The sequence below is a fragment of the Phyllopteryx taeniolatus genome, chromosome 7, assembly GCF_024500385.1.
Source record: "Phyllopteryx taeniolatus isolate TA_2022b chromosome 7, UOR_Ptae_1.2, whole genome shotgun sequence".
NCBI classification, from domain to species: Eukaryota; Metazoa; Chordata; class Actinopteri; order Syngnathiformes; family Syngnathidae; genus Phyllopteryx; species Phyllopteryx taeniolatus.
The window spans coordinates 9518788-9542320 of record NC_084508.1 but is presented as its reverse complement, the minus strand read 5'-3'; the positions used below and the strand labels follow the sequence as shown (position 1 = coordinate 9542320).

Here is a 23533-nt window from a genome sequence, read left to right as displayed (position 1 = left end):
GCAAATTAGTTTGTTATTCAAAAATGATTCACCAGTTTAGTCAACGAATATACTGTAAATATGTTTACGAATATTTGTAAATTTTATGTAGCTTGTTTTAACAATAAAAGCGCTTTTCATTTTATTATTTATAACTCATTTTCTAGTATTCAAATCAACCAATTTGCCAATTATTTAAAAAAAATAAAAAATGTAAATTTGTTTATTCGATTTGTATTTTGAAGCAGTTAATTTTAATAACAATTCATGCATTTTGTTATAATTAAATTATACGTATTTAACTAATTTAATAAAATATTCTGTTTCATTAATATAACATAAGGCTTTTTATTTATAATCAATTTAATTAGAATAAAACGTTCAATGTATATGCTCCAATTTATATGTACCAATACCAATAGTGAGATATACACATTATACATAATTTTATTTTTTATAATAATCTTAACAAGAATTAACCAATTATTTTTAACTGTATTTGTAAAATTGTTAATTTTACTATTATGTATAATTTTCCTTATTTTATGAATTAATATTTTTCAATGCTAAGTCATTTCACTATTACTTATTTTATTCATCATATAATGTACTTTTTGAATAATTTAAAATTAAAATGACTACCAATTAGAACATGTTAAATATACGTTATTTGACTAATATTACTTATGTGTAATTATATAAACTACAAAATTAAAATTACTACCAATTAGAACATGTTAAATAAACGTTATTTGACTAATATTACTTATATGTGTAATTATATAACTTACTAGTCAAAAGTTGGACACTTTTTAACTAGTTGTATATAATTTTGGTTTTGTGCTCAGTGGGCTGAATTAAAGAACTGAGCGGAAGCAGGTCAAAGGTGGTGCCTGGGCCACCCCGATCTATAACTTCATATTTATGTAATCTTTTTAAAAAAAATAAATAAATAAAAATCACAACAGAATGTCTTTGCATCCCCGTCGTTAACACAGAGGTGATGCAAATTCACACAAATGATGACAGAGCAAAGAGCAAAACCATGCAGAGGCTTTTTATTAAAGTCTCAACTAAGGAGGAGATCCAATGCTTACATATACCACCTGCCGTGTTTACTGTTTATTGTTGAATGATTTAATTTCAGTAGGCAGCTACATGAGATCTCCACACTTTTTGGCGGGCAATTATGACATCATCACGCAGGTTATCAGAAGCAGACATTACAGCGAGACAATGCGTGTGTGTGTAATGCCACAGAATTCTTTTTAGCATATATGTGAAAACAAAGCTAGAAGTCAGTGGACCTGTTCACTAATTTATTTGCCTTACACATTTAAAAAAAAAAAAAAAAAAAAAAGAAACTTAAGACAAGTTCACCACTCTCAAAATGTCAAATACAAACAACAGGTGCTCGTTGTGATGTTTTGTAGCATTTATATATATATATTATTAAAAAAAAAAAAAAAAAAAAAAAGAAGGAAGGAAGCCGACAGACATCCGGGCGTCAAAGTGAAAAATTCATCAAGATTCAAAATTCATAAAGCATATCTTCGGCAGCCCATTCTGAGTTCACAAGTGCATGTATTAATCCTATGTGTGTACAGTATGACAGAGGTAAAAAAAGAACAATAACAAAACAGGACCAAGTCATATAAGAGAAGACATTTCTGCAACTTAAAGGGGAAGTAAACACACAATTCTTTTTTCGAAAGAATACCACTAATCAAAACACGGCATTCGTTTTGATATTGCGTTCATGGAATAAGAATTAAACAGAATAATTCAGCAATTTCCAGCTATCTCAGGGCGTAGCCATTTTAGGAAATATCACCCTTTGCTAGCGACCGAAAACTAACATCACAACTACACCCGCGATGGTTACATACCTCATTTGACCAAACCTGGAAAATAGATTTGCAGACTCCCTGTGTATAATTCCGGGTTTGGTCACATGAGGGGGTAGGTGTGCGGTCAATTTCCTCGCGATGGCGATGGTTGCACACGTTAAGTGACGGAAGCATACATAGGGAGTCTGCGAACCAGTTGTTAGCAGATTCCCTGTGTATGCTGGAGGTTGCTGACATAATAGTTTGAAAACATTGTAGCAAGTTCAGGGTCAAACTATCATGTCAGCTACTCGCAGCATACACGCAGAATCTGCGAACCTGTTTTATCGGTTTGGTCACGTGACGTATGCAATGTTCGAGGGGGTAATTGTGACGCTAATTTAGGTCGCCAGCAGAGGGTGATATTGCCTAAAATGGCAACACCCTGAGGTTCCTGGAGATTGATGAAATATTCTATTTAATTCTTATTCCACGAATGCAATATAAACCAGAATACCATTTTTTGATTTGTGGTGGCACATATGTATTACTGCCCAAAACAATTGTTGGATTATTTCCCCTTTAAAGATATGGCGTGTGCAGCACAATCTATCACAATAGTAATATTTATTTTCTGCACTTACAAAACCTGGGGGGGGAAAAAAAAAAAAAAAAGTATCTATTGACAGTGTGAATAGTTGAAAATGTCCAGATTATGGACACTAACGTATAACAGGCGGTGGTGATTGTGTTGCAGTGTTGTTGGCTCCTGGCTGTCCTCCATCTTTAGCACTTGGTCCACTGCAGTGGTTGTTAAGGGTGGTATTTTGCTTAACTTTCAGCAGGGGATGCCTCCATCTCTGCAGAAATATTGTTGTTGTTTGCTTGGGTGTATTCATCGGTCTGCTCTGGGCTGTCTGGGCTCCGCCTGTACAGAAAGTATAATAAAATTCTATCTTTTTTTTTTACACTATGCATCCGTTTTATATCAGCTATTAAATGGGCAACATTTTCCCTCCAAATTGAATGACTTATCTCCCATAATTTCAAGACTTCATTACTGTAACTTTATGACTACTTTTTCAATGTTACTCTAGCTCTTTGTATCAACTGACAAATTTCTTTACGTTAGGGGATTTTTCAAGAACAAAGTAGTTATCTTGCAAAAATAAAGTAATATTTTTCCAAGAAAAAAAATGTAGTAATCGTATAACTAATAAAGTGGTATTTCATCTCAAGAAAGTAGTAACTCAACGACTTTAATCCTACCCATACCCCCCACCCCCCCAAAAAAAGTACTCGTACGAGAATTAAGTAGTATTTTTCCAAGAAAACAGTTGTAATCCTACAAGCTTAGCCATATTGTTTTTGAGAAAATAGTATTGGATACATTGTATACATTGGAGTCCTTGGAAGGGGGGCTGGAGAGCGCTCCCACTGGGGACTCCATCGTTCTGCTGGGGAACTCCAATGCTTACGTGGGCAATGACAGTGAGAACTGGAAGGGCGTGATTGGGAGGAACGATCCCCCCCCCGATCAGAACCCGAGCGGTGTTCTGTTATTGGACTTCTGTGCTCATCACGGATTGTCCCTAATGAACACTATGTTCAAGCATAAGGGTGTCCACACGTGCACTTGGCACCAGGACACCGTAGGTCGCAGTTCGATGATCGACTTTGTGGTCGTGTCATCGGACTTGCGGCCGCATGTCTTGGACACTCGGGTGGAGCTGTCAACTGATCACCACCTGGTGGTGAGTTGGCTCCGATGGTGGAGGAAGATTGCCGGTCCGACGTGGCAGGCACAAACGTATTGTGAGGGTCTGCTGGGAACGTCTGGCAGAATCCCCTGTCAGAAGGAGTTTCGACTCCCACCTCCGGCAGAACTTCACCCACGTCTCGGGGCCGGCGGGGGACATTGAGTCCGAGTGGACCATGTTCCGCGCCTCTATTGCCGAGACGGACACCAACGGTGAGGGATGCCGTCAAGCTGAAGAAGGAGTCCTATCGGGCCTTTTTGGCCTGTGGGACTTCTGAGGCAGCTGATGGGTACCGGATGGCCAAGCGGAATGCAGCTTTGGTGGTCGCTGAGGCAAAAACTCGGGCATGGGAGGAGTTCGGTGAGGCCATGGAGAAAGACTTCCAGACGGCTTCAAGGAAATTCTGGTCCACCATCCGGCGTCTCAGGAGGAGAAAGCAGTGCACCACCAACACTGTGTATAGTGGGGATGGGGCGCTGCTGACCTCGACTCGGGACGTTGTGAGTCGGTGGGGAGAATACTTCTAAGACCACCTCAACTCCACCGACAGGCCTTCCCATGAGGAAGCAGAGTCTGGGTTCTCTGAGGCAGGCTCTCCTATCTCTGGGGTTGAGGTCACCGAGGTGGTCAAAAAGCTCCTTGGTGGCAAGGGCCCGGGGGTGGATGACATTCGCCCGGAGTTCCTAAAGGCTCTGGATGATGTGGGGCTGTCCTAGTTGATATGCCTCTGCAACATCGCGTGGACATCGGGGACAGTGCCTCTGGATTGGCAGACTGGGGTGGTGGCCCCCCTTTTTAAGAAGGGGGACCGGAGGGTGTGTTCCAACTACAGGGGGATCACACTCCTCAGCCTCCGTGGTAAGGTCTATTCAGGGGTTGCTGGAGAGGAGGGTCCGTTGGGAAGTCGAATCTCAGATTCAGGAGTGTGTGTGTTTTGTGGACTTGGAGATGGTGCTCGACCGAACCCCCTGATACGGGCTGTTCGGTCCCTGTACGACCGGTGTCAGAGCTTGGTCCGCATTGCCGGCAGTAAGTCGGACTCGTTTCCGGTGAGGGTTGGACTACGCCAAGGCTGCCCTTTGTCACCGATTCTGTTCCTAACTTTTATGGACAGAATTTCTCGGTGCAGCCGAGGAGTAGAGTGGGTCCAGTGTGGTGGCCACAGAATTGCATCACTGCTTTTTGCAGATGATGTGGTTCTGTTCGCTTCATCAAGCCGTGATCTCCAATTCTCACTGGAGCGGTTTGCAGCAGAGTGTGAAGCGGCTGGGACGAGAATCAGTACCTCCAAATCTGAGACCATGGTCCTCAGTCGGAAAAGGGTGGTGTGCCCTCTCCGGGTCGGGGATGAGATCATGCCCCAAGTGGAGGAGTTCAAGTATCTTGGGGTCTTGTTCACGAGTGAGGGAAGAATGGAACGGGAGATTGACTGGCGGATCGGTGCAGCGTCTGCAGTGATGCGGACTTTGTATCGGTCCGTTGTGGTAAAGAAGTAGCTAAGCCGAAAGGCGAAGCTCTCTATTTACCGGTCGATCTACGTTCCTACCCTGACTTATAGTCACAAGCTGTGGGTCGTGACCGAAAGAACAAGATCCCGGATACAAGCGGCCAAAATAAATTTCCTCCGCAGGGTGTCCGGGCTCTACCTTAGAGATAGGGTGAGAAGCTCGGTCATCCGGAAGGAGCTCAGAGTAGAGCCGCTGCTCCTTCACATCGAGAGGAGCCGGATGAGGTGGCTGGGGCATCTGATTCGGATGCCTCCCCGGTGAGGTGTTCTGGGCCCGTCCCACCGGGAGGAGACCCCGGGGACGACCCAGGACACGCTAGAGAGACTACGTCCTTCGGCTGGCCTGGGAACGCCTCGGGATCCCCCCCGGAAGAGCTGGATGAAGTGGCTGGGGAGAGGGAAGTCTGGGCGTCCCTGCTAAAGCTACTGCCCCCGCGACCCGACCTCGGATAAGTGGTAGAAAATGGATGGATGGATGAATGGATAAAGACATTTTTACAGAAAAATTATTGGGAATCTTACAAGGGTAAAGTCGTATTTTTACAAGAAAAAAAACGAATCATCTTACAGTAGTAAGGGCGTATGTTTTCAGTATAAATATATATGTATTTTTGCCCTTTTCTACTCGAGCATTTACGAGAATTATTAGCTCCTGCTGCCTGGTACGTTGTCATCTGAGCGTATAAGAGAATTGACCCTGATGGTAATGTATCACTGAGAGATAAATGATAAATCCCATTCACCTGATTGGACTTGAATTGGTGTGGTCGTTGCTGTCAGCTTTGGCTGTTTTTTCCTCTCCATCTTCACCTTTTTTCTCTTGCGATTCTCCATTCACAGCAGTAGAGTCTGGCGAGACACACAAAGCTTTATGATCAGATATACTCCTTTATGCTGTGAATTGAATGTGCTGGTTTTTAACCTATGTCTTGTGTCTCCTTCTCATTGTCCTCTCCTTCCTTGTCCGTTTTCAGTTTAGCTGCCGTTTCTGCTTTGCCCACAAAGCGAAGTTTTAACTTGTTGTACACTTCACTGGCCTTCTCCATGACTGCGGAACTGGCTTTATACCGCCGAATCTGCATGGTCGGCATACAGACATTGCTGTTGTACCACACTGAGAGCAACACATGGGGTTCATACGCCTATTCCGAAGCACTTTTGAGGTAAGATCATCCTTGCAAGTTATTAACGATAACTGCCACCTTGCACAACAGTTTATTGAAGGATCCTGGAGCTGAATTTCTTTTGTAAGAGTTACAGTCGGAGGAGGAGCTGCACCTTTTTAAGCGTGGCGATGACGTCTGCGTTCTTGTGGAGGATCTGGCTGGTAACGGGCACAGCTTCCAGCTCTCCCAGGGCTTGTAGACACCGCTCGATGTCCTGCATGATATACGGAGCATGACACTTTCATACATGTGACATATAATCAATCACTGACAGGCCAAAACCTCCTATGTCCCAATTTGGTCAACTTCATATTTTTTTACACAAATCTATACTATTGGTCAGTCCCTATGTGCTTCAGTTATTTTTACAAATTATTGACCAATCTAAAGTGTTGTCAATGGCTTGCCCTTGTTGACAATGTAATATGTAAGTGGCAATGGGTGATATGGCCCTAATATAAAATCTCAGATTTTTTTTCACAAAAATCTGATTTACGATCTAAATAGATTATTTCCCCTTCTCTCATAGAAAATGCTTACGACAATCTCATTATTCCCAAAAAGTTTTGCTTTTGGGTATTTGCTTTGTTTCCTGATACCAAACAAAAGTTGTTTTTTTCCCAATCATTAACTTGCATCAGCTTTCAAAGAAATAAAAAATGTTTTTCTTTACAGATAACGCCAAAAAAGTTATGTAAACACATCCCTCCATCCATCCATTTTCTTTACCGCTTATCCTCACTAGGGTCACGGGCTGCTGGAGCCTATCCCAGCTATCTTCGGGCGGGATGCGGGGTACACCCCGAACCGGTCGCCAGCCAATCGCAGGGCACATATAAACAAACAACCATTCGCACTCACATTCACAATTTAGAGTCTTCAAACAACCTTATGTAAACACAGTCCTAAATAAATGTGCATTTAAGGCTCAGCGTACACCATGCGACACGGCCCAACGGTTGTACAGTGTGCGGGCTTCTACAACTAGTTTCACGAGTTGCCAACTAGTTATGTTGCAATTTAAAATTTTAATCGAAGGTGAAGAGCGTCACAATGCCGCAGATGTAACAGCCAATGAAAAATGCCATGAGCTTTTACAACCAATTAAGTTTCCAGGTACGAAGCAAGATCCAGCCAGCTGCCACAAAGACCTACTAATGTGTTTTCCAATAACACTTAATTACATTTGCAATTTCATATGAACCTGTGGCTAAAAAGTGATTATTTCCAAAAGTCCCTAAAATATGCATACTCTCCCTTCTTCTCACCTGCTTCCTCTCTTTGTATTCTTATAATATAACAGGGCAGTCTGCTTCTTCCTTGACAATCACACCATTTTGTTTTTGGTTGAATAAATAATAATACAGTATCGCATTGTGGAGCCTCAAAACGTTTACCCAATAAGAACACGAGGGGTCGCAGTTTCTAGCTTGCAGCGAGTTGGCTAGGTGTGCGAGGGTCAATTGCCGGTGAGCGAAAAGCCGGCTGTAATTAGTTTGAGATTGTCGAGTTCAGTTGCATTCTGCCACGGACCTTAAATGTGCTGTAAATGGGCACCACGTCTTTGGCAATGTTCAGCACAACTGACACTTCTGAATGGAAATTTGTTAAAGGGGTCACTTACGGGGTTGTCCACTTTGAGGGCAAACTTGATGTCTGTGTGGAGTTTCTGAAGTTTTTCCTCTGGTGACAGTTCTGACATTGGATCCACAGAACAACAATGAGCATTTATATTCATTTCCATTTTCACAATTCTTCAGCTCAGCTGAAGTTTCTTGAAAACTTCCCCAACCATATTATGCCCCATTGCAACTTAACATGAGAGTGATGAGACATGACTAACCTTTTTTCTTTTCTACTTTCTTCTGCGGAGGCCTCTCTGATTTGTGTTTGGGCTTTTCTGGCTTGGACCTAAAAGGAGAGAAAACAATCATTTTTATACATGGAATATTATGACCAACGTGCATGTGACTTGTGATACCAAACGTGGCCTCACCTGGCTCTGGACTTCTCCTCGTACCGTCTGGCTTTCTTCTCTTTGAGCTCGTTCTCCTTCCTTTCCTTTGCCTTCTTTCGTCGGCCTTTGTTTTGGTTGTCTGACTTCTTGGCTGGTTTCTTCACATTTTGACAGAAACAAAACAGCTTTAACACGATTTTTATGTATGATTGTTAAGGATGACTGTGGATTATTTCTATCAATACTGTTTATTTCTATTGTGCAAGTTCTGAAAAATAACTGGCCAAAGGCGCATTGTCAATAATTAAATGATTGTACATTGTGCATGCATATGCCCATTGGATACAGTGTATGCTGTGGACGTTTTTAACTGCCAGCTACAACTAATTGTTGTTTACATCTGTTGTTAACAGAGGAAGGAACTACTGCATTACAGAAATTGCATGACATCTCTGTTGCCTGTGTGTAGGCGCATGACCAATCGTATCAGTACAATTAACCTGTGTATCTATCCATCATTATTTAAGTACACAGTACGGTGGTACCTTGAGATAAAAGTTTTTCAAGGTGTGAGCCGTCTTTCGTCCGATTTTTGTTTTGAATTGCAAGCAAAAATTGGGCAGAGCAGTTTGGCAGGTAGTGAACACGTCTTCCAAAATTAGGCTTCTTCAAGCTGTTTGTTGCCACCCCCAGTTGAAGTGGACAGTCAAACTAAACATAAAACTGTTTAGCTTAATGCTAACATACAATGCAAAGCGCCATAGACCGTCTACCAAACAGCAAGTGTCGTGGTGTTAGACAACGGCTACTTGAACAAAAAGGGGAAAAAAATGAAGCAACACGTAGAGAGATAATTTAACAATACACACCGGCATGTATTCTTTATCCTCTGCAAAGAACAATTAATATTCCTGCTGCTTACTGAGGAGCTGAGACTGTCTCCTTCAATTACATCTGTATGTTTTAAATTGCCCCCAGGTGGTCAAGACACAAAAAACAGAAGGAACACAGCACAATATCCACTGAAGAAAAAAAAGGGGAAAAAAAGTGGCTAAAACTATTTCTTTACATTCTGTTTATTATTACTATTCTTTTTAGGGTGATGGATGATTTCAGATATGTGACCTAAGTTAAACACGTGGTCACAGAAATATTTAACTTGCAACTCAAGGCATCACTGTATAGATTTTGTGTGGCACTTTTGTTTGGTGAGATTTTTACAATGTAAAATATGTTCCTTGGCTCAATGAAGGTGGGGAAACACTGCCCTTGTGGGAGTGCGGCCCAAGAATCAGGCTCTTGTTACCTCAGCTGGTGATGCAGAGTCCGAGTCAGATGGCGCCGGGATCGGGGGTGGCGGGGGTTTCTTGGACCTCTTCAGCGGGTGATCGTCGACGCCTTCATCCGAGCTGCTGCTGTCACTGTCCTTTTTTACCTCTTTCTCTCTTCTCCGCTTCTCATCCTCCTCCTTTTCGCGCTCACGTAGCCGCCGAAGCTCCTCCGCCTCCTCCTTTTTCCGTCGCTCCTCTAGCTCCCTCCGCCGCTCCTCATCTCGTTTCTTCCACTCGCTGATGCGGTCCGGCTCGCTGTCGCTGTCGGGACAGAGGGACTAACGCTGCTTAGACAGCTGAAGCGTATACAGACACTATTCTACTTAGTACGAACATTGAAGTTACGAACTTTCAGACATATGAACAGACTGCCGTGTTACAGGGTTTTTGCTGCATATAAAATATGGAGGGCGCAAAATTATGGAAAATTCAAGATACTAACAGATTTCTGGAACATAACGTGTTCATAGATAGGGTTACGTCTGTGCATGTATTTGGGAAGCAGTCTGACCTGTCACTGTCTGATGACGATGATGCTGCTGGTTTTGGAGGCGGAGCTTTAGGTTTCCGTGCACGAGGCTTAGGCGCGGGTTTCTCTGTGGACGGGAACATAGAAAATTAGTATTATATCAAAAAAAATCAAAAAAAAAAAAAAAAAAAAAAAAAAAAAGCAACTCGACTACATCTTTCAAACTTGCCTGCAGCTTTTTTGCGTGCCGGTGGAGCCTTCCGTGGAGGCGGGTCAGATTCCGAGTCAGACTTGGAGCCAGACTGAGACTCTGAACCGGACACAGCCGGTCGGGGCTTTTCATCCTCCGAGTTGCTGTCTGACGCCTTCTTCTCGGAACCGGATTCTGAGTCTGAATCAGAGTTGGATGAATCTTTCTGCAAAGGGCCCAAAGAGAGGTAGTTAAATCAGGGCGTGGGTTTATAGTTAGTTGCACAAAAGATGTTGTTTTTTTTTTGGTTTTTTTTAACCATTCTAGATAGAACTTCATATTAAACTCCCTGTTCGTTGACTTTTGGCCAAGTCTATTTGACAGTTTCCACAGTTTTGGAAAGTTTTTCCAAGACATTGGAAACACTTGAGTTGACAAAAAGGCATTTAAGCCTTAAATTGAAGCTGGAAATCATATTCTTATAATTGCACTTACCTGTTTGTGAATGAAAAATGTTTGATTGTGTCATTTAAGTGGTAAGCATGTGTGCCTCACAGTTCAGAGGTTCGGGGTTCAAATCTGGGCCCCTCCTGTGTGGCGCTCGCATGTTCTCCCCATGCTTGTGTGGGTTTTTCCCAGAACATGCTTCATTGAAGACTAGATTGTCCATAGGTATGAATGTGAATGTCAATGGTTGTTTGTACGTATGTGCCCTGCAATTGGCTAGAAACCAGTCCACGGTGTACCCCGCCTCTCGCCCAGAGTAGGCTGGGATAGGCTCCAGCTCACCTGCAAGCCTTGTGAGGACAAGCGATATAGCAAATAGATGGATGGATGGATAAATACTTAAAAATTAAAATAACCAAAGTAATATAGTTGTATTCTTTTATCTCATTTGTTTCATCTTTGTGTTAAGAAATGCTAATGAAATGCTGTGTTTCTGTATTTTATATGCATGAGTACTCAAACTACACAAAACACTTTGTGAGTCCTCTCTGTGAAAAGTGCTTCCTTAAGTGATGAAAAAATAAAATTGGCTCATATACCTTTTTCTTCACTCTGCCTGCTGCTGCTTTCTTTCCGCCTCGCCCAGTTGCTTTCTTCTCTGGAGTAAAATCCTGTAAAACAAAAGAAACTTGAGATGATGCTATGTCATTGTTTTGTGTGTGTGTGTGTGTGGGGGGGGGGGGGGGGGTCTGTTTATGTCTAATGACCTGGTCGCTGTTTTTGCCAGACTCCGACTCTGAAGGGGTGGCTTCTGACTCTGACGGAGATCCACTTTCCTCGTCTCTGTCGCTGGATGAGGGACGAGCCTTTTTGGGGGGAGGTGGACGCTAAGCGATAACAAGGACACAAGGGATGAGACTTAATTTCAAATAAATTATTGTTTTTTATGTGTTTACAACAAGGAAAACACAGAACAGGCTGTTGGGCTTAAAAAGGAGCTTGCAGATGTACCTTACTAGCTGGCGGCTTCCTCTTCACCCCTCTTACCCTTCCTCGGTCTTCACTGGCGGAATCAGAGTCCACTTCGCTTGCCGACTCCGCCTTTCTGGGTACGGGAGCTTCATCTTCGTCCTCATCTTCGTCACTTCCTCCGCCGGCATTGTTGCCCTCGCTGTCGGACGAGCTGGCGGGCTGAAGACAAAAAGTCAGCAATGTTGTAAAAACCTCAAATGTAACTACAGTAAACCTCCAACTATTACGCCGTTTGCGAATTCGCCTATTTGCATTTGTCCTGTGCAACCTATCCTTAGCTATTTGCTGAAAAACACATGCATGGCACTCGTATTTTTGTGTTCTTTCTGTAACGCCTTAAGATGTCACAAGATGGAACCAAACCACTGGATGATAGGAATGTAGGAATTGGTGTCAAAGAAGTAAGTTGATACTTCTGGAGTGTTCTAAGATCTTTCTCAGGGAGGAGCCAAGTGCAGCCTGCGTTGTTCCTGAAAGTTAGAAAGTGTTTTCTATCAAATAGCTCAAGTTAACAAACGACAAAGTATCATTATTGCTTAACAATTGCTATTTTTATGGGTTACAAAGGCAAAAAAAAAAAAAAATAACAACACTTCCAGTGAATTCTTTTTATATCAAAACATCTGTAAGCCATTTATTTTTAAGGGTAATGTAAGATGAGATTGAAATCAAAAGAGATGGTGGTGTGTTAAAACTATTATGGGCAACTATAAGAATTGTTTTGTTTTTTTTTTTACAAAAAAAGGGGGGGGGGGGTCAATTACTCTGTTTTTTATTGTTTTTATTCACAGCAGGGCCCTATATTTGCAGTCCTCGCTTGAAGGTGGTTGGTACGGGTGACTTACCACAGGTGGAGCACTGTAGGAGGCATGTGGATTGTTCTGGATCTCCCATAAGCCTTCATTGAAGCCTTTCCTTTTGTTGGGCTTTCCATAGCGATCGCTGTACTTTTCATAGGCGAAAAGGTCCTTGGCTGCCAGGAATGCACTGCACAGCGACAATGCAAAAAACAAAAACAAAAGAAAAGCAACGTTTTAAACAAAACTAATGGGAGACAGAAGATTGCTTGTTTTTCATGGTGTAATCATTTACTGCATTTATGATAAAACAGTAATCCCTTACTATAGCGCAGGTTACCTATCTGATTTTTCTGATAAACAGAGATTTTTCCAACAGCTTATTTTATTATTAATATTAATTTCCTTAGAGGTATAAAAAGCCCCAAATATATTTAACCCAGAAATGCTCACCTTATATACACAAACACAAATTACAATGATTTGACTCGTATCAAAACGACACACCACAGCATCAATAGTTCTTGCATATACAGACCATGTGGTAAAACAGTAGTTTACTTTCGTTTTCTGAGTCCCAAAGAAGCAAATTGAAATTGGATTAGATAGCCACGTTTCACAGACAGTATGATGATAACAGATGTGTTGAAAGGCAAACGACAATCACAAACTTTGTCACAACAGACAACCGACGGTAGACATTTGACCCACTAGTATTGATACGATACACCAGGGTAAAAATATTTAGCGATACTTGATTCCCTCGTATGGATTGGATATCAATCTTCTGTTCTTCTTCAAATCCTTTCGGCTTATCCCGTTAGGGGTCGCCACAGCGCGTCATCCTTTTCCATGTAAGCATCCTCCTCGGACTGCCCTCATGTCTTCACTACACTTATCAACCTTCTCTTTGGTCTCCCTCAAGCTCTCGCCTGGCAGCTCCATCCTCATCATCCTTCTACCAATATACTCACTCTCTTTCCAAACCTTTGACGTCTGTTCTCTCTCTTTGTCTCCAAAACATCTAGCCTTGGCTGTCCCTCTGATGAGCTCTTTTCTAACCCTCTCCAACCTGGTCACTCCTAAAGAGAACCTCAACATCTTGATTTCCGCCACCTCCATCTCTGCTTCCTGTTGTCTCTTCAGTGCCACTGTCTCTAATCCGTAAATCATGGCTGGCCTCACCACTTTTTTATAAACTTTGCCCTTCATCCGAGCAGAGACTCTTCTGCCACACAACACACCTGACACCTTCCTCCACCCGTTCCAACCTGCTTGGACCCGTCCTGACCACACTCACCATTGCTCTGGACGGTTGACCCCAAGTATTTAAAGTCCTCCACCCTTGCTATCTCTTCTCCCTGTAGCCTCACTCTTCCCCCTCCACCCCTCTCATTTATGCACAAATATTGTTTTACTTCTGCTCATCTTCATTTCTATTCTTTCCAGTGCATGCCTCCACCTTTCTAACTGTTCCTCCGCCTGCTCCCTGCTATCACTGCAGATCACAATGTCATCTGCAAACATCATGGTCCACGGGGATTCCAGTCTAACCTCATCTGTCAGCCTATCCATCACAGGAAGGGGCTCAGGGCTGATCCCTGACGCAGTCCCACCTCCACCTTAAAATTCCTCTGTCACACCTACAGCACACCTCACCACTGTTCTGCTTCCCCAATACATGTCCTGTATTATACTAACATACTTCTCTGCTAATCCAGACTTCCGCATGCAGTACCACTCTCTGTCTACTCTGTCATACGCTTTTCTAAATCTACAAAGACACAATGTAGCGCATTCTGACCTTCATCAACCATCAACACCCTCACGGCAAATAATGCATCTGTGGTACTCTTTAAAGGCATGAAACCACACTGTTGCTCACAAATACTCGCTTCTGTCCTGAGTCTAGCCTCCACTACTCTTTCCCATAACGTTGTGTGGCTCACCAAATTTATTCCTCTATAGTTTCCACAGCTCTGCACATCACCCTTGTTCTTAAAAATGGGCACCAGCACACTTCTCTTCGATTCCTCAGACATCTTCTCACCCGCTAGAACTCTATTGAACAACATGGTCAAAAACTCCACAGCCACCTCTCCTAGATACTTCCACACCTCCACAAGTATGTCATCAGGACCAACTTCCCCCTTACTAATCGTTGCCACTTGTTGGTCCACCACACTTGCCTCTTATGCTCTTTCTTCTCTCTCATTTGGACGATATCGATATTTGATACACGAACCAGTGTCTGCATTTTATGCACAACAGAAGTGTACTTACGTTTCGTGAGTCCCAAAGAAGAAAATTGGTATTTTATTCGGTGGAGGCTTCACTGCACCATCAGCCACGTCTTCAATCTAAAAAAATAAACACGACAATATAATATTAAACATTGCAATATCGACACCGTATCACTGGCGAGATGCTCCGACAGTTAACTGCAGCCGATTTCAGTCATTCTGGCGGTGAGGTGGACTTGAGAGTTTGGGGCCGAAAAGTTACGTTATTTGTGCAAGATACGTCGCACGTCACTTTGGGGGGGGGGGGGGGGGGGGGGGGGAATAACGTTAGCTTCGCTCGTAATAAATGAAGATGAGGCCGATAACGTAGCATGCAAACCGGGCTTCTTACAGCTGTCGTGCATAAAGAGGTCACCTGGAAAATGCAAAACTACATAATGGTGACATTATATGTGTGTCCAGTGTCGTCGGGTTGCAAGGATGCCTACGCCTCCCCCCCCTCCCTCCCTCCCTCCTCCTCCTCCCTCCTCCCTCCTCCTCCTCCTCCTCCTCCTCCTCCTCCTCCTGCTGCTGCTAGCTTACTTACCCTGGCTGGCCAATGGGGGTAGCCCTTCATTTTGGCGAAGACCAGGTCTCCAGGCTGAAAGTTGTGCGGCATGGTCCCGCTCCCCTCGGCGGCCTGGTAACAAATGTAGGAATAAAAGCCGCTCGGCCTTCGGCGTGTCACTCCCGGTTCGCGGTGGCCAGGTCGACACAAAAAGCTGAAAAACGACGGCGTTGGCTAAGGGAAGCTAATGGTGTACGAAGCTAAGCGTTACCGCGAGAACATACAAGCAAGAGATAACTGCAACGACTTCCGCTCAGAGCTTTTTGACACGCCTTCAGAATAAAAGACTTCCTGTTAGAGGTAAATGCACTATTTTTACTTTAAAAATATATATATATTAAGGAAAAAGTCGTATAGTTTTGAGAGAGGGGAAGCCATATTCTTTCTAGAATGACGAAATAGTTTTTTTTAAATAAAAAGTTGTATGTTTTTAAAGAATTTTGTTTTATATTTCCCCAAAAGTTTTTTGTAGAGGTGCAAAAATTAATCGATTATCAAATTAATCAGTTATGATTTTTGATAATCGATTAATCTTCTAGAGACCATGCTTAACTTAAAATTGTCAAAATCCTCGGAATTTCAGCCTCTCAACAGTAAATATTAATCATTATATTTATTCTAATGATAAAGCAGCAAATATTCATAGTTATATTCATTTTAATAATCAATCAAACTGATTATCTTTGTATTTCATCAAAATGAGGTATTTTCAAACATCGTCTTTTACATTGGAAAACAATTACCAACATTTTGGCCTATTTTCTGACATATACCTAAATCAGAATCAGTTCATGTTTATGCATTTTCTACACTGTCAATTTGAAATAATATCCTGGGGGGGGGGGGGGGGGGTTTCAATAAAGGGATGAAATTTTTAAAATGTATTTTCAAATCCAATTCAGCGAAAAAATAATCAAAAGATTAATGGGTCATTAAAATAATCATTAGTTGAAGCCCTATAATTTTGTGAAAAATTAAATGTATTTCAGAGAAAAGAACTAGTATCGAAAGTCACGAAAATATATACATTTTCGCCTCAAAATATATATTTTTTAAAAAGTGGTGTTTTGAAGAAAAAGGACAAACAGACAGACAAACATCAATAGATAGATAGATAGATTTTTTTAAATAATTTTTATTTTATTTTATTTTTCATTCATCTACAAGGGATATTTACAGTTCCAGTGGTCTCCCCAGTGACAACAAGATTAGGCAAAACAGGCATGCCAAATGACTAATAATATTAAATATATGAAAAATAGTAGCAATATTAAATATGGCACAATACAATCTTAAATATATTAAACATATCATCCAGAGCAGTCTTCTTCTTTTTTCAAATACAGAAAGGAAGGTCCTGAATAAGTATATTTATTGTGTTTCCGGGCCTAAACCACTCCAAATATGTGGTAAAATAATCCTAAAAGATGGTTCAAATAAATGACAAAACACTAGTGACGTTTATTCTTTCAACGTTGTGTCGTATCTGCGTTAAACCGGACATCACCGTTCCCTGTTATAAATAGCTTCACCGCTGGCCTCCGATCACATCCTCTGATTGGCCACCGTTGCCGGAAATATCGCCTCCGCTGCCTCTCGATTGGCTGTCGCGGACTCACGTTCCCATTCGCCCAATGACAGCCGCCCATGCGAAAGGCAGCGTCGTGACCTCCTCGGTATTCACCTCGAATGCGCAGCCATGTTTCGCTCTTTTCGACGCGTCCAGCAGCTAAAGTGCAACTTGCGGACTTTGCCGAGTGTCCGCTCCGACTTCAAACTCCTCGTAAACCCGTGCAGGATGGCCAGCTCGGACTTCAGGATCGAGCAGGACACGTTCGGCGAGCTCAAGGTCCCGGCCGACAAGTACTACGGCGCCCAGACCGTCAGATCCACCATGAACTTCAAAATCGGCGGGCCGTCCGAGCGAATGCCGCTGCAGCTCATCCATGCCTTCGGAATCCTGAAGAAAGCGGCGGCCGAGGTCAATAAAGACTACGGACTCGACCCCAAGATAGCCGACGCCATCTGCCAGGCGGCGGACGAGGTGGCGGCCGGGAAATTGGACGATCATTTCCCTCTGGTGGTGTGGCAGACCGGTTCCGGAACCCAAACCAACATGAACGTCAACGAGGTGATCAGCAACCGAGCCATCGAGATCCTGGGGGGACAACTGGGCTCCAAGGACCCGGTCCACCCCAACGACCACGTCAACAAGAGCCAAAGCTCCAACGACACCTTCCCCACGGCCATGCACATCGCCGCCGCCACGGAGGTCCACCAGGTTCTGATTCCGGGCCTGCAGACTTTGCACGACGCGCTGGCTACAAAGGCACGTATATAAGTATATACTGTATATATGTATATATATTTAGAAATAGTTGTATATTTTAGGGGAAAGTTCTCATACGAGTTTGTCATTCTCTCACCACACTAGTACATCAAATCATCTTTCTCCATTGAAATGAATACAAAGCCATTAATCCGTTCTAAGCCCATAAAACAACACCACTAACAACAACTAAATTGCAACGTTTTTAAAAAGTAGCACTCTGCAGCAGTGGTTCGCAAACGTTTTACCTACCTTTTTAAAAAAAAATACTTGTCTATCCAAGTACCACCTTGATGACTAACATTAAAATACGGTAGCGGAGTGTGTTCATCAAAAATGAAGTTGTACTCCCAAAAGGTTTATTTAACATTATTGTAAGCCATTGTAACATCATGTGCAGTTTGAACATTAACACTGTGAAAAAATACAGGAAAATAAAAATAAGTTCTGTCGCCCCCTACGCTGGAATTCAATATTACAACAACAGAATCGTCACTTCGCTAAGACATAGGTGGCCGAGATTCACAGGACAGCTAGCAGTGGACTGGACACAATGACAACTGGGTCGTCAAGCAAGTACGATCCTTACAAAATGCAAATATCAATCACTGCTAAAACTGTGTGCGTCGACAAGCGGAAATAAAACCAAGAGTGTTTCACTCAATGACCCACAATAGTGACCAGCTTGGCTAACATATTTTCGATAAAAAATGTATATTTTCACCCAAAAGGTTTTGTATATTTTTTATTTAAAAAAATTATATTTTAGATTTTTAAAACACATTCACTGCCATTGACGGCTTTAGAAGTCAAAATATCCATGTTAACTGGGAAGGCTGTCAGTGAATGAGTTTAAAAAAAAAAAAATAATTCATAAAATGTGTGTTGTTGTTTTTCCCGCCAAGGCTGAAGAATTCAAGGATATCATCAAGATCGGTCGCACACACACGCAGGACGCTGTGCCGCTGTCCCTGGGCCAGGAGTTCAGCGGGTACGTGCAGCAGGTCAAGTACAGCATAGAGCGGGTGAAAGCCGCGATGCCGCGGGTGTACGAGCTGGCGGCCGGGGGCACCGCTGTGGGCACGGGCCTCAACACGCGCGTGGGCTTTGCCGAGAAGGTGGCGTCCTCTGTCTCCGCCCTCACCGGCTTGCCCTTCGTGACGGCGCCCAACAAGTTTGAGGCGCTGGCTGCACATGACGCCCTGGTGGAGCTGAGCGGCGCCCTCAACACAGTGGCGGTGAGCATGATGAAGATTGCCAACGACGTGCGCTTCCTGGGCTCGGGCCCGCGCTCCGGCCTGGGCGAGCTCATCCTGCCCGAGAACGAGCCGGGCAGCAGCATCATGCCCGGGAAGGTTAACCCCACGCAGTGCGAAGCCATGACCATGGTGGCCGCCCAGGTGATGGGCAACCATGTGGCGGTGACAGTCGGCGGCAGCAACGGCCACTTCGAGCTCAACGTCTTCAAGCCCATGATTGCCAAGAACGTGCTGAACTCCGCACGCCTGCTGGGCGATGCCAGCGTCTCCTTCAGCACCAATTGCGTGGCGGGCATCCGGGCCAACACGCAGAGGATCGACAAGCTGATGAACGAGTCGCTCATGCTGGTGACAGCGCTCAACCCGCACATCGGCTACGACAAGGCGGCCGCCATCGCCAAAACGGCGCACAAGAAGGGCTCCACACTCAAGGCGGTGGCCGTGGAGCTGGGCTACCTGACCGAGGATCAGTTCGACCAGTGGGTCAAGCCCAGTGAAATGCTGGGACCCAAGTGAAGCCGGTCAAAGTTCATCAGAGACACATAATTTAATAGACATTAATCATGGGAGCAGCGTCATGGCTTAACTGTCAGGACTGAGGGGGGTCGAATGTTGCAAAGGATTTTTATATCATGTGCCATCCTAATTGTTTCCAAATGGGCTGTGGTTTACACGATGTATGAATTAAACAAGCAAGATTGAAGCACGTTTTGCTTTTTTTTTCTTTAACACAACACACCACACATTTGTAACAGTGAAAAAGTAAACATTTTCAGGAGAAAAAAAATATATTCTCCCCCGCCCCCCCAAAAATAGCTGTATTTTTTTCAGAAAAAAAGAAGTGGTAATTCTAAAGGAAAAAAACAGTGTGGGTTTTTTGGAGGGGAGAAAATCATTTCTTTAAAAAAAGTTAGGGGATAAGAGTTTATCCAAGACATTTGTATTTTGGGAGGAAAAAGTAGTATTGTTTTTCTTTAAAGAAAAAAAAAAAAGAGCAAAACCAGTCTTTGGAGGTTTTAATTTATAACCTTTTCAAATATATTTTTCTCTGACAAAAGTTTTATTTTGGGGGGGGAAAAAAACTTGAATTTTTGATTTTTCAAGACAATCATTTTTTGAGAATTTTTTTCTTTGACAGACATTTTAAGGTTTTAAAATTATTTGTAGAGAGAAGTATTTTGGGATAAAGTCATCTTTCAAAATAAATATACCTGAGAATTTTTTTCACTATTTTTGCTGAAAAACATTCTGGAGACAAACTTTTTGGAATAAAAAAAGATGCCTGTTCTTGTATTTCAGGAGAAAAAAATGGTAATTTTCTGGAGAACAACAGTAGCATTTGTAGAGAATTTTCTTTTTTAAAAGGCTGTATAGTTTTCCCCCCAATCAAATTCATTTTTTTCTGAAATGTCGATTTTCCCCAGAAGTCATTTTTTATGCAAAAGTTGGATTTTTCCAAGAAAATAGTATTTTATTTTTAAAAAAAAGGCATAAACCAAGAAGAATACATTTGTTTCTAAATAAAAATATGCAATCCTAAATCATTTCTGAAGAGTTTGATTCATAGTTTAATTCAGTATAAGGTGCATGACTTTACAAATTAAGACTATCACATATCTCCTTATGCACACAAGACACTTGTGACTTAAACAGGAAATGACAGCATGTGATCATAATAATTCACTTTAATTGTTAATACAGAAAACTGGCATAACTTAACCTCCCAAAAACAAAAGTGGGAAAATGTCTCGCTGTTTATTTGGTCCAGCTGACTTTCGGGATATCATAATGTTCTGTCAGGTTATCCAGGTGGCGATTGAAGTCCTGCAGAAAAAGGTTAATTATTCAGTGCTGGTTTATCCTCATAACATACATAAGTTTAGCTTAAAGGAAAATAAATTAAATTTGTTTTGAAAATGAATGTGTGTGAGGAGGTACCTCCACTCGGTGCTTGTGTGTCTTGGAGGCTTTGTTTAAAATTCTTTCCATTTGCTGTCGGGAAAGAATGAAAATCAGTGTGAGGGACAATTTGAGCATTTTATAGCTAGAACATTTTTCTCTAGAAAATAGATTTATTTCTTTAAAAAAAAAAATAATAATTCCAAGTTGGATTTTTTTTTCCTACAACAGTTCTAGTTAAAGAACAAGTTATTTTTACAAAAAAATAAATCAAGACAAAAAAAATTTGAAATAAAAGAAAAAAGTTCATTATTCATTCATCTTCTGTACCGCTTATCCTCACGAGGGTCGCGGGCGTGCTGGAGCCTATCCCAGCTATCAGCTATAATTCAGAGTCTTCAATCAACCAACCACGCATGTTTTTGGGATGTGGGAGGAAACTGGAGTATCCGGAGAAAACCCACGCAGGCACGGCGAGAACATGCAAACTCCACACAAGCGAGGCGGGATTTGAACCCAGCAGATGTGCCGCCAAGAAAAACTTTATTTAACAAAAATATTTTTTATGATGTTTTTCCAAGCAAAAGTTACTTTTTTCTCAAGAAAAAGTACTTTTGAAGAAAAAAATATTTTTCAAGAAAAGACATGCCATGCCATTTATTCAAGAATTCACATTTTTTCATTTTTACAAAAAAAGTCCATCTTTCAAGAAAAGGACTTTTCCGTCTTTTTCTCAAAACCCTTCCATTTATTCAAGTCATATTTTTCAATGGAAAAAAAACTACTTTCAAGATAAAGATTGACATTTCTGCAAAATGACTTACGAATTAAGGTCCTATTTTTTTAAGAAAAATTTGTTTTCACACAAATGTGTTTTATTTAAACAAAATAGTTGTATTTTTTTTATAAAGTTAGTTTTTGTATAAAGTTATTTTTTAAAGAAAAGTCACTAAAAAGAAATAAGTAGCACTTCTCAAGAAAAGAAACTAAGTACCGGTATATTTCAAGACAAAAATACATTTAATTATTTATTTGTAATAATTTCTTCAAGAAAAAAGTAATAATCCGACCAGAACAAACCCATATACCCTGAAGAAAAAATATATAAGAATCAAGTTGTAATTTTTAGACATCAAAACGGCAGTTTGTTGCCTGCGTAAAAACAGACGCCTAAAAAAAGGATTACACCTCTTCCTGATAAAAGCAAAACATTTTATTTTGAAAAATACGATTTTATTTCACGTTGAAGTTCTTTTTTTAAACACCTCCCCTAAGCAGTAAAGGTGCTACAATACACCGACACAAAATACACGTACCCTCTTTTCTTGCATCTTGTCAAAGGCCATTTGCGCCGGTGTCCTTTTGTCAATATACGCCCGTTTGGCGTTCACCTCCTCATCGTTCTGACTGGTGGCCATCTGCTCCATGCGATGCTTGCTCTCCTTGTCCTTCTTCTTCTTCCTGGAACAATAGACAAAGTCACCAATGCTTAATTGTGATTGACAACGTGGGAGATGGTATTCATTTAGTATGCTCTGCATTATGGCATCACTTGTTTATACAGGTACATCTCAATAAAAAATGTTTATAGTGTCAAAAGTTTAATTTAGTTAGGTAGTTCAATTCAAAAAAAGTGAAACTCATTAAGGATATACTCCACACAGAGTGAAATATTTCATGATTAAATATTCAAATATAAATTAATATTTTGGATGATTATAGCTTCGAGCAAACAAAAACTCGAATTTCACCATGTCTTGAAACTACAACATTATACAACAAAAGAATAAAAAAATTTAATGTAGAAGTTAAGCAGGGAAGAAATTTATATATATATATATATATATATATATATAAAATATGATTTTTTTTTTTAATAGATTTCTCTACCACATCTTGTTAAAACATTTAATACACATCGTAAACGTATTTGAACACAACAATTCAAGCTTACATTAAACCTCAAGGGATTCATAAGATTTTAATCATCTTTTTGTGATGAGCCGAGCGTTGTGAACTAGCTAATATGCTAAAACTGGCGTTGTTAATGGTGTAATGAAAACATTTTTTTCTCGTTTTTTCCGTTAAGGAATACGCCAAGCCAAGTGGGTTTTTAATGTGCAGTTTATAGTGAACAAATAACAAAAATCTCCCAGCTAATGTTATTGTTAGCACGAAGGGAAGGCTAACGCACGAGCTATCGCGACGTGAACTGAAAGCTCGTAAACGCACCGGCTCTACCGGGTATACGTGAAAATGCTGGTTAAGTAATTAATCTGTGCGTTGTACTTACTTTTTGCCAGAAGAAACGCTCCCCACGCCCTTAATCTTCAGTGCACTTTTCTGGACATGGTCATACTCCGACATGTTTACAAAAAATACATAAAAGCTGGTTGTGCTGCTTCTTCTTTTGTTTTAATGGCAGACGGAAAAGCAGCGTTACAATTTCGTAGCGCCACCTTGAGAGGAATTATAGAACTACGACCAGTTGACAATGTCGTTTGAAAATGTATAATTCTAAATGATCTAATCTACATATGTTTATGGATAATAATACTGAGAGGTTTTAAATTAGGTATAAAAAAGCCCCCCTCTGGAGCCAGGCGGGGCTCGAAGGCGAGTGCCAGGTGGCCGGGCCTGCACAGCCCGCAAGGATAACGTGGGTCCCCCTTCCCATGGGCTCCCTACCTGTGGGAGGGGCCATAGGGGTCGGGTTCAGTGTGAGCTGGGCG

The 23533-nt window shown here is 41.8% G+C and overlaps 3 protein-coding genes and 1 long non-coding RNA gene across 4 annotated transcripts; 2 read left to right on the top strand and 2 right to left on the bottom strand.

Annotated features, from left to right (window-relative positions):
• Positions 1 to 1020: 1020 nt before the first annotated feature.
• Positions 1021 to 15594, bottom strand: hdgfl2 (HDGF like 2). The gene is made up of 16 exons (XM_061779234.1): positions 15294 to 15594; positions 14748 to 14824; positions 12513 to 12654; positions 11647 to 11826; positions 11403 to 11522; positions 11235 to 11306; positions 10228 to 10414; positions 10041 to 10125; positions 9505 to 9790; positions 8238 to 8356; positions 8085 to 8152; positions 7866 to 7936; positions 6354 to 6455; positions 5998 to 6151; positions 5819 to 5924; positions 1021 to 2736 (listed from the first exon to the last, which is right to left on the bottom strand). The coding sequence occupies exons 1-16, from the start codon at positions 15363 to 15365 to the stop codon at positions 2640 to 2642; spliced, it is 1938 nt and encodes a 645-aa protein (XP_061635218.1). The 5' UTR covers positions 15366 to 15594; the 3' UTR covers positions 1021 to 2639.
• On the top strand, positions 6102 to 11893 carry LOC133480718 (uncharacterized). Its single transcript, XR_009789354.1, has 2 exons — positions 6102 to 6238; positions 11598 to 11893. It is a non-coding gene; the product is annotated as an uncharacterized LOC133480718 (long non-coding RNA).
• A 1009-nt stretch (positions 15595 to 16603) lies between the features above and the next one.
• fh (fumarate hydratase) lies at positions 16604 to 19605 on the top strand. The gene is made up of 2 exons (XM_061779235.1): positions 16604 to 17643; positions 18549 to 19605. Exons 1-2 carry the CDS (start codon positions 17014 to 17016, stop codon positions 19416 to 19418), a joined length of 1500 nt encoding a protein of 499 aa, XP_061635219.1. The 5' UTR covers positions 16604 to 17013; the 3' UTR covers positions 19419 to 19605.
• Positions 19606 to 20569: 964 nt separating this feature from the next.
• Positions 20570 to 23247, bottom strand: fam32a (family with sequence similarity 32 member A). The gene is made up of 4 exons (XM_061779237.1): positions 23095 to 23247; positions 22118 to 22262; positions 20841 to 20894; positions 20570 to 20726 (listed from the first exon to the last, which is right to left on the bottom strand). The coding sequence occupies exons 1-4, from the start codon at positions 23166 to 23168 to the stop codon at positions 20658 to 20660; spliced, it is 342 nt and encodes a 113-aa protein (XP_061635221.1). The 5' UTR covers positions 23169 to 23247; the 3' UTR covers positions 20570 to 20657.
• Between the last annotated feature and the right edge of the window lie 286 nt (positions 23248 to 23533).